Here is a 15,325-nt window from a genome sequence, read left to right as displayed (position 1 = left end):
ATTGAGTATGTTTGCTGTGGGTTTATCATATATACCTTTTATTAGTTGAAGTATGATACTTCTATTCCCACCTGTTTAGAGCTTTTATCAAGATGGGGTGTTGGATTTTGTCAAATGCCTTTTCTGCATCAATTGATATGACTATGTGATTTTTATCTCTCAATTTGTTTATGTGATGTATCACGTTTATTGATTTGCAGATATTGTACCATGCTTGCATTCCTGTCGTAAAACCTATTTGGTCATGGTATATGATCTTTCTGATCTACTGTTGGAGCCGATTTGCTAGAATTTTTTTTTGAGGATTTTGGTACGTATGTTCATGAGGGATATTGGCCTGTAATTTTATTTCATTGCATTGCCTTTATCTGGTTTTGGTATTAGGGTGATGCTGGCTTCATAGAAGGAGCTTGGAAGTGTTCATTCCTCTTGAATTTTTTGGAATAGTCTGAGAGGATAGTGTTAGTTCTTCTTTGAAAGTTTGGTAAAACTCTCCTGTAAAGTCGTCTGGGCCCGGGCTTTTGTTTGGCGGAATCTTTTTTATGACTGATTCAATTTCTTCCATAGTTATCAGCCTATTGAGATGTTTTGATTTTTCCTGATTGAATTTTGGAAGATTATGTTTTCTAGGAATATGTCCATTTCTTCTACATTGTAAAGTTTGTTGGAATAGAGTTGTTTGTAGTATTTTTTATATTAGTATCCTTTGTATTTCAGCAGGGTCTGTTGTTATTTCACATTTTTCATTTCTGATATTGTTTATTTGGGTCCTCTTTGCTTCTTGGAGAGGTTCATCAATCTTGTTTATCCTTTCAAAGAACCAGCTATTGGTTTTATTTATCTTTTGTATTGTTTCTTTGGTCTCTATGTCATTTATCTCCACTCCGATCTTTATTATTTACTTCCTTCTGCTTACACTGGACTTTTTTTGTTGCTCTCTTTCTAATTCTTTGAGTTGCATGGTTAGGTAATTTATTACCATTGTTTCTTGTTTTTTGCAGTAGGCTTGTAGAGCTATGAACTTCCCTCTCAAGATTGCTTTTGCTGTGTCCCATAGATTTTGGATTTTGTGTTTTCATTGTCATTTGTTGCCAGGATGTTTTTTATTTCTTCTTTGATATCTCTGGTGACCCAGTCATTGTTTAATAGCATGCTGTTTAGTCTCCATGTGTTTGACTTCTTTGGATTGTTTTAATTGTAGTTCATTTCCAGTTTTATGCCACTGTAATCTTAAAAGAACTTGATATGATTTCTATCTTCTTAAATTTGGAGAGACTTTGCTTAAGTCCCAACATATGGCCTATCTTTGAAAATGACCCATGTGCACTTGAGAAGAATGTATATTCTGTGGCTTTGGGGTGAAATGTTCTGAAGATGTCAATTAATTCCATCTGGTCTAGTGAGTCATTTAGGATTGATGTTTCTTTGCTGATTTTTTGTTTAGAGGATTTGTCCAATGGTGATAGTGGAGTATTAAAGTCTCCTACTATGATTGTATTGCTGTTAATCTCTCTCTTGATATCCTCGAGCAGTTTTTCTTAAGTATTTGTGTGCTCCTGTATTGGGTACGTATATGTTTACCAAGGTTATTTCTACTTGTTGGATTGCTCCCTTTAATATTATGCAGTGGCTTTCCTTATCTCTTGTCACGTCCTTCACCTTGAGATCTAATTTTTCAGATATAAGTATTGCTACCCCAGCTTTTTTTCCATTGCCATTCACCTAGAAAACCTTTTTCCATCCCTTCACCTCCAGTCTGTGTGTGTCTTTTTTTCTGATGTGTGTTTCTTGGAGACAGCAGATGTATGGGTTTTGTTTTCTTATCCAATTCATTACCCTATGTCTTTTGATTGGGGCATTCAACCCATTTACATTTAAAGTTATTATTGATAGGTACTTGTTTGTCGCCATTTTTATTCTATACCCCTGTGTTTCTTCTTCACTTCCTCTTTCTTTCTTTCTTTCTTTCTTTCTTTCTTTCCTTCCTTCCTTCCTTCCTTCCTTCCTTCCTTCCTTCCTTCCTTCCTTCCTTCCTTCCTTCCTTCCTTTATATTTACAGCAGACCCTTTAGCATTTCTTGCATTGCTGGTTTGGTGGTGATAAATTCCCTTAGTCTTTTTTTGTCTTTGAAGCTCCTGATTTCACCTTCAATTTTAATTGATAGCCTTGCTGGGTACAGTATTCTTGGATTCAGACCCTTCCTTTGCATGACTTTGTATATTTCATTCCATTTCCTCTTGCCTGATAAGTTTCTGTTGAGAAATCAGTTGCTAGTGTGATGGGCGGTCCTTTGTATGTAACTTTTTGTCTCTGGCCGCTTTTAAGATTCTTATTTTGTAGGTGGTGTCTGCCAATTTTATCATAATATGCCTTGGCACTGGTCTATTGAGGTTCTTTTTGCTAGGAACTCTGTGAGCTTCTTGGATTTTTGTGGGTTTTTCTTCCCTATATCAGGGAAGTTTTCTCTCATTTTTTCAAACAGGTTTTCTATTCCTTGCTCAGTTTCCTCTTTTTCTGAAACCCTTGTAAGGCAGATGTGTTTTGTTTTTCACATTGTCCCAAAGTTCCCTTAGGCTCTCCTCCTGTCTTTTTTATTTTTTTCCTAGAAGCTTCTCTATTTGGGTATTTTTTTTTCCCCATCTTGTCTTCTAGCTCACTGATGTGGTCCTCTGCTTCTTCTAGTCTACTCTTGATGCTTTCTATTGAGTTCTTTACAGCAGCAATGTCATTTTTCATTTCTTCTGGGTTCTTTTCATTTCTTCTTGGTTCTTACTCATATTATCGAATTCTCCTCCATTTTATTCAGCCACCTTATGACCATTTCTCTGAATTCTTTTTCTGATTGCTTGCCTCTAATTTATTTACTTCCTTTTCTGGAGATGCCTGCTTTTCTTTCATATGTGGACTGTTTCATTTTCTTCCCAGGGTCTCTCTTCTCTAAATGTCTGGTTATGTAGTTATCTCTCTCCTGTGTTGATTTAAAGGTGCAAAATACAACACAACCAGGTACAACACACAAAGCACTAAAGAGAAATGTATTCATGATATTAATAACCTCCAAATAAAGGTGATCACCATAGAAACTCAAATTAGGGGATAAGAGAGAAAGAGGAAGAGTAAAAAGAAAGGGGGGAAAAGGGAGTATTAAAATGAAATTGGAAAAAGGAAAAAAAATAAAATAGTAAAGAAAGAGAGTAAGAGAGAAAAAATTTACAAACTATATACATGGGGAGTAAACTCCAATAGAACCACCACTAATCCCAGCAAATGCCAGCAACAAGAACCTGGAGATTAATACAAACTACAATACCAACTAATATCAAGCGAGGCAAGGGGAATCATAAGTAAAAAACAAACAAATAAAAAAGAATAAGCAAAATAATCTCACAAAAAAAGCATAAAAATTTAATATAATCAACATTCAAGTAAACAAGAACAAAAGGAGAGAGAGAAAAACAATTTTTTGATAGTTAAGATGGTGAAGAAAGAGGCGTGTATGGATTTGGAGCAAGCGGTTGGAAATTAAACGTATTAAGTAGGGTGAAATTTTAGCAGGGGGTAAACAGAAAAAATAGGAAAAATCTAAAGCAGGAAAGGGTTAAGATAAACAGGACACCAAAAAGGGAAAGGTTAGGAAGAGAGTGATGGCATAAAGGTAGAGATAGGGTAAAACGATGCTAAAGGAAAGATGAGAATAGGATGTAGAACACTAATCCCAAAGTAAAATAAAGAAAAAATAAAATGACATTTAAATAAAAAAAGGTAAAATAGTTGTAATAATAATGCTCATTGAAAATAAAAATTTAATAATTGAAAAGGTAAAATCAAGTGAGAAAAATGAAAAAAAAAATACTATCTTAAGTAAAAAATGCAAAAAATTAAAATAAAAAAATAAAATGTGTAGTGAAGGTCATTTACTTCCTCTATTGTTCTGTTTGGCATGCCTGTTTCCCAGGCTGGATAGTATTGCAATTCTCTGTGTCCCACTGCTCCTCAGTGTTGTAAGCCAGTCCTGATTTTTAAGCAGGCGGTGTCTTAATTTCTCATATTCCTTTATTTTTTATTACATAAGAGTCAATTTGTGATTCAGCCACTGGGTGGCAATGTTTCTGGATTGACTTCCGGGTCTCTATGGCCTCTCTATCCTTTTTTTTTGTGACACTCAATACCGTTTTGTGGAGGTGGGCTGCCTCAGAGCTGGCTCTCCAATGGTCACTCCCCACTCCATTCCCCAGGTTCCAGAAAAACAAGTTCCCCCTGCAGTCTCCCAGGGGGTCCCCAAATGGGTGATTCTTGCTTAGTAATTAGAAGCAAGGAAATGAAGAGGAAAAAGCGCAAGTGTGAAAACAATGGGTTTACGCACAAGTCTAAGCAGCCTGCACACCTTTGAAATTCTTAGGCTGTCCCTCCACGTCAGATCAAAATGGGTTGCTTTTTAGAGATCCCTTCTGTTAGCAGCTCTGAGGATCTCCTTCCACATTCACAGATCATGCCAGCCCCAACAGCCACTGACTTTTCTAGGCACAGACTTTCCTGGTCCTCCAGCTCCTGCAGTGTGTGCGTTTCTGTCTCCTGCTGGGACCAGAGACCTCACCTAATCCCCAGCAAAATCTGACCTTTCTGTGGTGGATTGAAGAGCTCCTTTGAATCAGCGTATTTGTGCCAAGTGGGGACAGATGTTCTGGTGCTCCCAGCTGTTCGGTGGTTGTTGCAGATGTGGATTTTCAGGATTCCGATAAGATCCACTTTCCCTTTCAAGGTGGCACAGTATCCCCGTCCGCACCTATAGCTCTAGTAGGGGACCCAGCGCTGTGGGGGCTGCCCAGTCAAGGGAACCCCATCTAGCAGTCCCCACCTTTTCCTGGAGTTTAGCTGTCCCTTAGCTTTCTAACAAACACTCCCCGTGCAAACCTCAGCTATTCTATCTTTCTGTTCCGGGATAAGACTTGGAACACATCTGTCTATTCTGTAGCCATTTTCTCGCTTCCATCTTTTAAATTTTTATTTTAACCACACACACAGGGTTTTTAAAAAACTACAAACATAAATATTTTTTAGGGTTCTTGTCTCTTTCTTACACACAGTGCTACTCCCTCTTGTATATTTTCCAGAAACTATATATATATATATATATATATATATATATATATATCTTTTATAGATATATAGTCAAAATTTCTTAACACATAAATACTATATAATAGAGGTAATATGCAAATTGACCATCACTCAACACACAAGAGGCCACCCCCATATGGTCAAAATGGCTGCCCCCATGTGGACAGATGGCCACCACAAGATGGCCGGTAGGGAAGGGCAGTGGTGGGCAATCAGGCCAGCAGGGGGGAGCAGTTAGAAGTGACCAGGCTGGCAGGGGAGGGCAGTTAGGGGTGACCAGGCCAGCAGGGGAGGGCAGTGAGGAGTGACGAAGCTGGCAGTGGATGGCAGTTAGGGGCAATCAGGCAGGCAAGCAGGTGAATAGTTGGGAGCCAGCTGTCCTGGATTGTGAGAGAGATATCTGACTGTCCCTTTAGGGGTACCAGATTGGAGAGGGTACAGGCTGCGCTGAGGTTCACGTCCCCCCCCCCCCACCCCGTGCACAAATTTCGTGCACCAGGCCACTAGTAGCATTATATTGTTTCCTTTTTTTTACTTGGTATGTCTTGGTTATCTTTCCAGATCAATACATAGCTATCTCTTAATCATCATTTCTAGCTCCATAATATACTGAGTGAATAATCCACTAAATACTCTTTCTCCTATATTAGATATTTAGGGTTTTCTACAGTTTTGCTACTATAAATAATGCTATAGGAATCTCTTTATGCTGATTTTTCCACATTATCCATTTTTCCCTGAGCTAGATTCTTAAAAGTAGGAGTAGTAAGTCAAAAAACTACAAATATTTTAAAGATATAACACCACCTGCACGGCCACTGGTAATACATATACCTTTGTCCATACAAAGTAAAATTTGATTTACAAATGTATCAAAGAGTTTGTTAATAACAAATGTCTAAATTTAAAAGTTAAAAAAATTTGTATTTCATCTTGTTACGGCAGAAAGCAGGCCAGCGGGAAATGACAAACCAAATGCACTTGGAGGTACAGAAAGTACTGTTTATTTGCACCAGTACTAGCTCAGTGGAGTCCTCTCCAGAGGCTGAGCACTGAACATGGTAAAGTTTTTGCCTTATATACATTTCTAGGTTTCTTGTCTCCCATATATGGAGTACATACACATTCTAGACATTCTTTCTATGTTACATGCTAAGCTTCTGGGTATCTGTTGCAGTTAGCAAAGGAGGGGCAGGGCCTCAACTAAGCAGAGCTTGAACTCTCAGCACCAGCCAGGGGTCGACCCTCTGCTGGGCACAGGGCAGGCGGCCCATCTCTCCCTATGCCTGGTGCTGCTCCCTCCCACAGTTGCCCCTTGCTCTCGACTATTTCTCCTGCAGCTTCACACCCACAGCTGCTCAGAATCTACAGCCAGGGCCCTGGCACAATGCTGGGTGGGCCTGGGAGCTGAGCAGGCCCATGCTGACCCTATGGGGCCTAAGCCACAGGAGCCGCTTCCTATTGCCTAGGCTACTGGGGGAGGGCTTGGTTCCTTATCTACACTTAGGGGGAAATTCCCAGATCGAGGTACATGCACATAGCCCTCCCCATCCCCTGCCTCTCACTGTCAATCTGTCAAGAAGTGAGCGAGATTTCAGAAGCCAGGGCTGTGGTTACAGTGATGCAGCAAAAAAAAGGGGGGGGGGGGGGTATCTGCTCTCGATTTGCCTTCTCAATCTTAATCTGTATTTCTTGGATTAAAAAAAAAAAATTCATTCAATTTCTTATTTCATAAATATTAATGTATGAGATGAAACCCCAACCTAACTTGTTTGCTAGTCTCCTTTTTTGGTTGCCAAGTGAAGTCATTCTTATTTTGTGCATAGTATTCCTATGTGAGGATCAACCAAAAACAGAATAACTGTTCCACACCTTCACTAAGCTTGGGTGAAGGAACAAACTAGTCTAGGACACAAAAACTCAATAAAACTGCTTCATTTTCATAAGTGCAAAGCAATCCTGAGTATTTAAGTTCTGAGTAAACAGAATTTAACAGAGGTAGGTTTTTATAAGATAATTTTGAGCTGGGCAACAAAGGATTTAAATATATGCATTCATTTAATAATATCTATTGAGAACCCAATCAGCACAAGGCTAGACAAGCAGGCAGAAGTGGCTCTGCTAAACAGTTCAAGGGGAAGACAACTAAACAAGCAGCATAAGCAGCATAGGCCCTTCTACACTGAGCACTATATTAAGAGACTAGAGGCCCAGTGCTTGAAAATTCATGCACTGGAGGGAGTTCCCTCAGCCTGGGCTGGCCTTCCCCCTCTCACAGCCTGGGAACCCTGAGGGCCAGGAGGTGACCCAGCGATCAGCCCCCATCACACCTCTGCTGCTGCCACTGCCAGCATCACAAGCCTTTGCTGATCCTGGTTACCTAAGCCTCAGGCAGCTGGGCAGCCAACATCCGAGGCTTGCTTGTGCCTTGGGCCAGCCCTGGGTAGCTGGGGGGCTGAGGGCGGGTCCAGCTGCACCATGCACCTGCCACGCCCTCTCTTCCCACTCGCCAGCTTGGCTGAAAAGACTGGGGGACTCTGGCGGGGCTGAGGGGACTGGGCACTGCTATCTTGTGGCTATGGGTGCCACCATCTCTGTGATGATGTGATGGTCAGTTTACATATTCTCTCTTTATTAGATAGGGACCCTGAGAACCTGAATCAGGGGTACCTTACCTATTGCAGATGGGGCTGTATAAGCCATGACAAGATTAGCCAACGTAAAATAAGGAGCTTGAAACAGGAAAAAGACATCATCAGACTTTTGCTGTTGAAAAATCTTGGCTGCAGAGTGAAAAATGGATTGAGTGGACTGAAGAGAGTCACATTGAAGGGATTCACTGCAATTCAAGACAGAGGTGATAGTAGTAGTTTTTACTAGGTGTCGCAACAGGAATTCACTGGAATTCAAGACAGAGGTGGGATTCACTGCAATTCAAGACAGAGGTGATAGTGGAAGTTTTTACTAGGTGTTGCAACAGGAATGTAAAGGATAAGGCAGATCAGAATAGAAGGCATAACCGCCAGGCCTGGTAACAATCAGATGCAGGGGAGGAGAGTGGGACCACAGAAACTACATGCTCTTTTTGGCTTGGGAACCTAGGAGGGTTGGTATCACCCAATGATCCAAGGAATTCAGGAGGAGCATCAACTAAGAGGAGGGAAGGGCAGAAATTATGTCCCACTTTGGACCTGCAACACATGCAAATGGAGATATCAGCCCTGGACAGAAGGTCCTGGAGATGAAAATCTAGAAGGTCTCTACTCTTAGCTAAAACTTGGGAGAAGACAGGAGATCCCGAGAAACACACACAGAGTAAGAGTTAAAGTGTGGCTAACAGAGAACCAGGAAGAGCATCACCATTTAAGGATGCGCCATGTAAGTCAATAGCAAAAGTGCATCAGTCCTCTGACTAAAGGGTCCCAGGTTTGATTCTGGTCAAGGGGGATTCTGGTCAAGGGCATGTACCCTGGTTGCAGGATAGATCCCTGGTCCAGGTCTGGGAGAGTTGGGAAGGCAACCAATTGATCTCTCTCTCTCTCTCTCTCTCTCTCTCTCTCTCTCTCTCTCTCTCTCTCCCCCTCCTTTCCACGCCCTCTAAAAATCAATGGAAAAATATCCTGAGGTAATGATTAACAACAACAAAAAGAAGATGTGGGATCAAGGAAGCTGAGACATGGGTTTCTGAAACAATATAGAAAACGGAGTTGACACAGTTGTAATTAACCTAGTTATTAATAACAAGGAGGGAGAATAGGCATGTCATTCAGGCAGCTTCACCAGGAAGCTGCAGCTTTATACTCCCCAGGGACCACCCAGTGGTCCATTCCTCCGCTGGGGGAAGGAATTGAACAGGGGGGAGATAGATGCATGCCAGTAAAGTTGTGGGAACTAGAGAAGGTGCTTGTCTGTCAATCACACTTGGGAAGAGGTCATTGGCCAGAATGGGTATGGTCACTGCAAGTGTGGGAAGATTTGGAATTCTTAACTCCCTGAACAAAGAAGTTTATTTTTTTTATTTCTCTTGGGTTCTTGGGCTTTCTTGGTTGATTCCTGGCTTGTGGGGCTCTTGCTCCTGTTTCGCGGCATACTCCTGTGTGGCCCATGGCCATGAAGACTTCCACATACAATGGACTAATGGACTGCAACTAGACTTATGCTGAACTGACCCACCTGTACCATGGGACAGAAACTCTGGACATAGGCTTTAATTTTAGTTCTACTGAATCCCTAGTTACACTTCTTCTGTAACTAGACTAAGAGAAATGGGGCCCTGGAAATCCAAGTACTATGTGCTTCCACACAAATAAAAATCACTCATTCTCCCATGTGAGACTCAGAAAATTCTCTTTCTCAGGGTAAGAACTCCACCTTGGAGAAAGGGATACCTCACTTCCACTGACAAAGGAGTGACTGCAAAGTAACGATCCTATCTCTCCTCCACTGAACAAGAAAGACCACCCAGGGAAGGATCTTTTAGCTCCTTCACACTAGTTTCTGCAGTCTCCCAGCCTTACACAATGACAGCTTCAGTGCCAATTTGGAAGTAGGAAAGGACAATGGAAAAATAGGAGGAGAGAAACTCAAACCAAGAAGATAGCACTTCTGACCACCAGCAAACTGAGCTGCCCAGAGAAACTTGTCAAGTCCCACATACCATGCAGGGAATGCTTGAACAAACAGCATCTTTCTCTACTCCAATGTCTGATCCTGCACCCCAGACATGTAGATTGTACTAAGCTATATATTTTTATTGAATCCTCGTACCAACACTTTGGGGGTGGGTATCATTACCTTCAATTAGCATTACCTAGCTAAAGTAGCCTGGTTTATACATGGTGCTCATTATGTATTCACTGTATAAACAATTAAATGAAAAAGAAACCAAATTCAGAGAAAATTAAACTAGTCAAATTCAGTTCACAAGTGCTAGATTAAAAAATTCAGCCTCACCGAGACCGGTTTGGCTCAATGGATAGAGCGTCGGCTTGGGGACTGAAGGGTCCCGGGTTCGATTCCGGTCAAGGGCATGTACCTTGGTTGCGGGCATATCCCCAGTAGGGGGTGTGCAAGAGGCAGCTGATCGATGACTCTCTCTCATCGATGTTTCTAACTCTCCATCTCTCTCCCTTCTTCTCTGTACAAAATCAATAAAATATATTTTTAAAAAATTCAGCCTCAAATGGAGCTCACAGTAAAATCAGTGCTCTTCAGGTGACCATACAGCAACAACTCCAAGCTCAAAAGGGATCCAGGAGGTACCAGGTCATCCAGCACCTCCTGCCAGCCCCCCCACTGAGTTCCAGTTCTTCTCTGTTCTCAATATACTCAGGTACCCAATGGCTCTCAATGATCTCTGCAACACCTACCTTTTCCTCAACAAAACCCACTAGGATTGGTGTCCTAACTGGGTTCCACAGACAGGTTTCAGGATGGCCTTTTTTAAGTGAAGGTACAAGAAAAAACAAAAGAAATATAAGAAAGAAAATAAAGTGAAAGTAGCTAGAGAAAAAGGACAAAGAGTTACATTTTCTTTTCATTTGCCTCTTCATAAAATCTCTTAAAGTACTATAGATTTTTCCTGGGCAAAACAACCATATCTCCTTATAAATTTCATCATCTTATTATTTTCAAAGAGAATCACTGCACAGATCTAAAGGGAAAGAGGATATGATTTGCCTTCAAAACCCCAAATCTGATACAATGCTTAGACCCTTGCAGGTGCTCAATAAAGGTTGATGGAATGTTGAATGCCCCCCAAAATGAAGGTTTAAGTAAAATAAGGTAGAACTTTCCCCTCAGGCACTTTCTTTCCACCCTATATCTTCTCAAGGGAAAAGAGTTGGTAACTCTTTTTAAAAAATATATTTTTACTGATTTTAGAGAGAAAGGGAGTGGGGGAGAGGGAGAGAAAGAAACATCAATGTAAGAGCAGAACACTGATCAGCTGCCTTCTACTTGCCCCCTACCAGGAATCAAGTCTGCAATGTGGGCATGTGCCCTGACTGGGAATTGAATCAGCAACCTTGGCTGTACAGGACGACACCCAAGAAATTGAGTCACACCAGCCAAGGCAGAATTGGTGATACTTACAAGGACTCTGCTGTTCTAGCACATGATCTACCTTCCTTCTTGTACTGTAGGACACAGAGCATACTGTTCTGAAAGTTTAAATGTAACTCATTTGCCTATAATTTTGAGACAATAAGGGAAATGTTTTAAAGGACTGGATTTTAAGTAACATTACGTAATTACTAATGTTGTTAGGTATGATAATAGCATTGTGATATTAAAAATGTCCTTATTTTCTTATAGGTACATAAAGAAGAATTTAAGGTTGAAATGGCAAGCAATCAGAAATTTGTTTAAAAATCTTATAGGCACACAAAAAAAAAGGGGGGGGGGAGGCGCTAAGCAAAGCAAGTGTGGCAAAATGTTAATAATTGCTGAATCTGGAAGATTTCATAGTACAGTATGTCCTCCTCACTTAACATCATTAATAAGATTTGTGACTTGAAGCAAAGTGATAATGAAACCAATTTTACCAAAACTAATTGATATTAACAAAAGTTAATAGCACCTCATCAATCTTATAACAAAATTACACTATTCAAGAAACTACTAGCCCTGGCTGGCTCAATGGATAGAGCATCAGCCTGTGGACTAAATGGTCCCAGGTTCAATTCCAGTCAAGGACACATGCCTGGGTTGTGGGCTCCACCCCCAGTAGGGGGCGTGCAGGAGGCAGTCAATCAATGATTCTCATCATTGATGTTTCTATCTCTTTCCCTTCCTCTCTGAAATCAATTATATATATATATATATATATATATATATATATATATATATATATAGAGAGAGAGAGAGAGAGAGAGAGAGAGAGAGAGAAACTGCTGTATTTGTTTTTGATTTCTGAAAACTTACATATCTAAAAAATGAAATAAAGACAGTTCATCTGTACTGATGGCTGCAACAGTTTTAGTGGTCTTATGTGGCCATATTCTAAATAACACAAGATTTGCTCTCTTAGACATAAGAATCTTCAATTCCTGTTACTTAGAACAAGAAGGTTTCAGAACAATTTAGCAACACCCTTGAGGATCCCTCATCTGTAACTATATAGGAGTAATCACCATCTCCAATACCTAGGTGAATGGTGAATGTAGAAAGAAGTGGACACTTAGCAACATAAAAAGTAAAGGTACACAACTATTTTTTAAAAATGCCACACTAATAATGCAAGATGTTAATAATAGAGGAAACTGGAGGGAGGGATTTTTCTATACTTTCTGCTCAATTTTTCTATAAACCTAAAACTGTTACAAAAATAGGGTCTATTCTTTTAAGTGAAGATATAAAAAAAAGAAATATAAGAAAGAAAGAAAAGTGAAAAGTACCTAGAGAAAAGAACAAAGAATACATTTTTTTCTTTTCATTTTTCTCTTCATTCTCCAATCTGTATTCTGATTTTTTTTCTACATTACTTGATTTTAGTTTTTAACTAGTCCTGGGTATTAGGCCATATCCTCTAATTAAATTTCATATTGTGTCAATAATAAAATGTGTGGTTTAAGATTAATTTGAAATGAAGGGACTACTTAGATGTTCCTTTGTCTTTGCTTTTTACCTAGAATTGGCTTGGTATGTTTTAAACCAGCAGTCACCAACCTTTCGGATCTCATGGACCACCATTACCAGTTGGTGACTGCCATTTTAAACAATAGCATTACAACTATAGTCCACTTCACTGTCTCCTCCAATCACTCCCCCATTTGAGATAACTTACTATATGTCAGTCACTGTACAAAGTACTCTACATCTATCTATTGTACATATATAAAATCCTAAGCAACTGAATAACCAGTAACTATGATGCACACTGACCATCAGGGGGCAGACGCTCAATGTAGGAGCTGCCCCTGGTGGTCAGTGTGCTCCCACAGCAGGAGTGCCTCTCAGCTGACTGACTGGCAGATGCCAGGCTCACAACTGGAAAGTGCAGCTTCAGAGTGAGCCTCTCCTACCTCCACAGCAACACTACTGAGTGGAGGCAGTGGCAGGCACAGTGCGACTGGGATGAGCAGGAGCAGGGTGGTGCCCAGCCGGGGCTAGGGCTTCCCCCCTGCCACTTTGCATACTACTACATCTCTTGGGGAATGCTGGATTGCCAGTTTTGACCGGATCCTGGTCAGGGCACATGTTCCATTGGGCCAAAACCAGCAGGCTGACATCCTCCAAGGAGTCTTAGATTGTGAGAGGGCGCAGGCCAGGCTGAGAGACCCCACTAGTGCACGGATCTGTGCATCGGGCCTCTAGTTTGTCATAAAAAGTACTGTATTTTTATTCACACAAAACACTGCATAGTAAGTAACACACTAGTTACATATATTAGGAAACTGAAGTTTAGAAAGCAAAGTAGTATTTTGCCTTAGGTCAAACAGCCAGTAAATGATACAGGCATGATTTAACTCAAATGCTAATACTCTTAAATTCTATTATATCATAAAAATCATTCAGAGATATCTCAGGATGCCAGAATCAATATAACAATTATAAGTGATGGCAATTATTCTTTATAATAATGTCACTAATTTGCAGTCCTTTCATCGATATATTATCATTCTATGGTTTCAGCTTGGGTACTTTAAGCTCTGTGACAATGGCCAAGTCACTTAACTCTTTGAATCTTAGCTGTTCCATATCCAAAATGATTACAGTACCATAGCTAACAAGAGCTAGAACTCTGGCATCAGACTGCCCTGGGTTCCATATTCTGCCACTTACCAGCTGTGTGCCCTTGGGCAAGTCGCTTAACCTCTCTGTGACTCAGTTCCTCCATCTGTAAAGTGGGAATAATAATAGTACTTACCTCATGGAGTTGCTATGAAAATTATATAGATTAATGATATAGTTGTGAAGTACTTAGTGCCTGGCACAAAGTATTATTTTTTAAAAATAAGTACTTAATTTAAAATACATCAAAGGTTTACTGTGAAAGCATTATAAATAAAAAATATCATCATTATTACATACAGAAATTGTGAATTTATAAGGCCAAGTGGCTCAGGGGAAAGTCAGGGTTATAGATATAACTACCTGGCATGGTAGTATATCAGGTGTTTGACCTTTTAAAGTTTTTCAAAATTTGATTCGTAACTTCAGCTTCCTTATTAACACCAGGGTCATACCTACATCCAAGGTTGAAAATTAGATATCACTTAAGTACCTGGCCCAAATTAGGGACTCTGCACCAGATTTCTTTCACAAACTTTCCCCCCACCTCCCGACCTAACAGCTACTCATTACAAGCAGGCCCAAAGCCAATGGGAACAAAGTAAAAAAGACCCCATAAAAACCACATTTATCTCTTGGCTGTTGTTCCCTTACAAGTGCAGCTCCGGAGGGGAGTTTAGCATGAGTCTCCAAATCTCTTTCAAATGCAGTTGAAAATCAGAAGAAAAAAAAAAAAGGTTCTCATCAAGAAATCAAAGAGGAAGTGCATGAACCTTATACCCTGACCAGAAAAATGGGCAGGCAGAAAAGGCCGGGTAATTTGGGGGGCGAAGAGCGGCAAGAGGCCAAGACACAATCTTGGTGCACGTTTGGGATATTTTGTTTATGCTCTGGGCGGAGTAACTTTTCTTCCCCACCAAAGACCGCCAAATCGCCTCGAATCAGGGGGAGGCTGTGAATGCAGGTAACATAGGTGCCTAAGGCAAGAATGAAACGCACTGGAAGTCAGTTGCCCAGTCACGGCCATTTCCAGGAGGCTAAGGAGGCTTGAGGGGCTGGACCCGTGGCCTCTCCTCCAGCAGCTCCCGGCCTCACCACAAGCCCTGCGGACCGGCTCACCTGCGCGCGGCTCACAGCGTAACTCTTTCCTAGGCAGCGGCCTTGGAATCCCGCGACCGCGCACGCCACCCGCAGCCAGGGCCGCGCCGCACGGACCGCAGAAAACAAACCAAGAACAGCCATCGGGCCACCACTACGCCTGTGCCGAGCAGCCAATCAGCGGCCGGGGGTGCCCGAGGCCTCTCGGGAGTTGTAGTTCTGCCTGGGTGTCCAGGCAGCAGTTGGGCTGTGAACAGGCTCAAGGTCCTGCCCTTCCAAAACAAGACATGAGTTTACAAGCTGGTGTTCACAGTTGGCATGGCATTCATACCTGCTGACTTCCTGGATCGTAGGTTTCAGGCCAAAGTCCCAACTC

General features: G+C 41.2%; 1 protein-coding gene across 1 annotated transcript in view; it reads right to left on the bottom strand.

Moving 5' to 3' along the window:
- Nucleotides 1–15,114, bottom strand: part of HDHD5 (haloacid dehalogenase like hydrolase domain containing 5) — a 31,946-nt gene extending 16,832 nt beyond the window's left edge. The window contains exon 1 of the mRNA XM_084879576.1: nt 14,971–15,114. Within this exon, the coding sequence (XP_084735702.1) occupies nt 14,971–15,093 (123 nt within the window). The 5' untranslated portion in view covers nt 15,094–15,114. The remainder of the gene's footprint in view (nt 1–14,970) is intronic.
- Nucleotides 15,115–15,325: the final 211 nt, after the last annotated feature.

The sequence above is a fragment of the Pipistrellus hanaki genome (assembly GCF_964339955.1).
Source record: "Pipistrellus hanaki genome assembly, chromosome: 3".
NCBI lineage: Eukaryota > Metazoa > Chordata > Mammalia > Chiroptera > Vespertilionidae > Pipistrellus > Pipistrellus hanaki.
The sequence above is the reverse complement of the archived record's forward strand: the minus strand, read 5'-3'. Positions and strand labels throughout refer to the sequence as shown.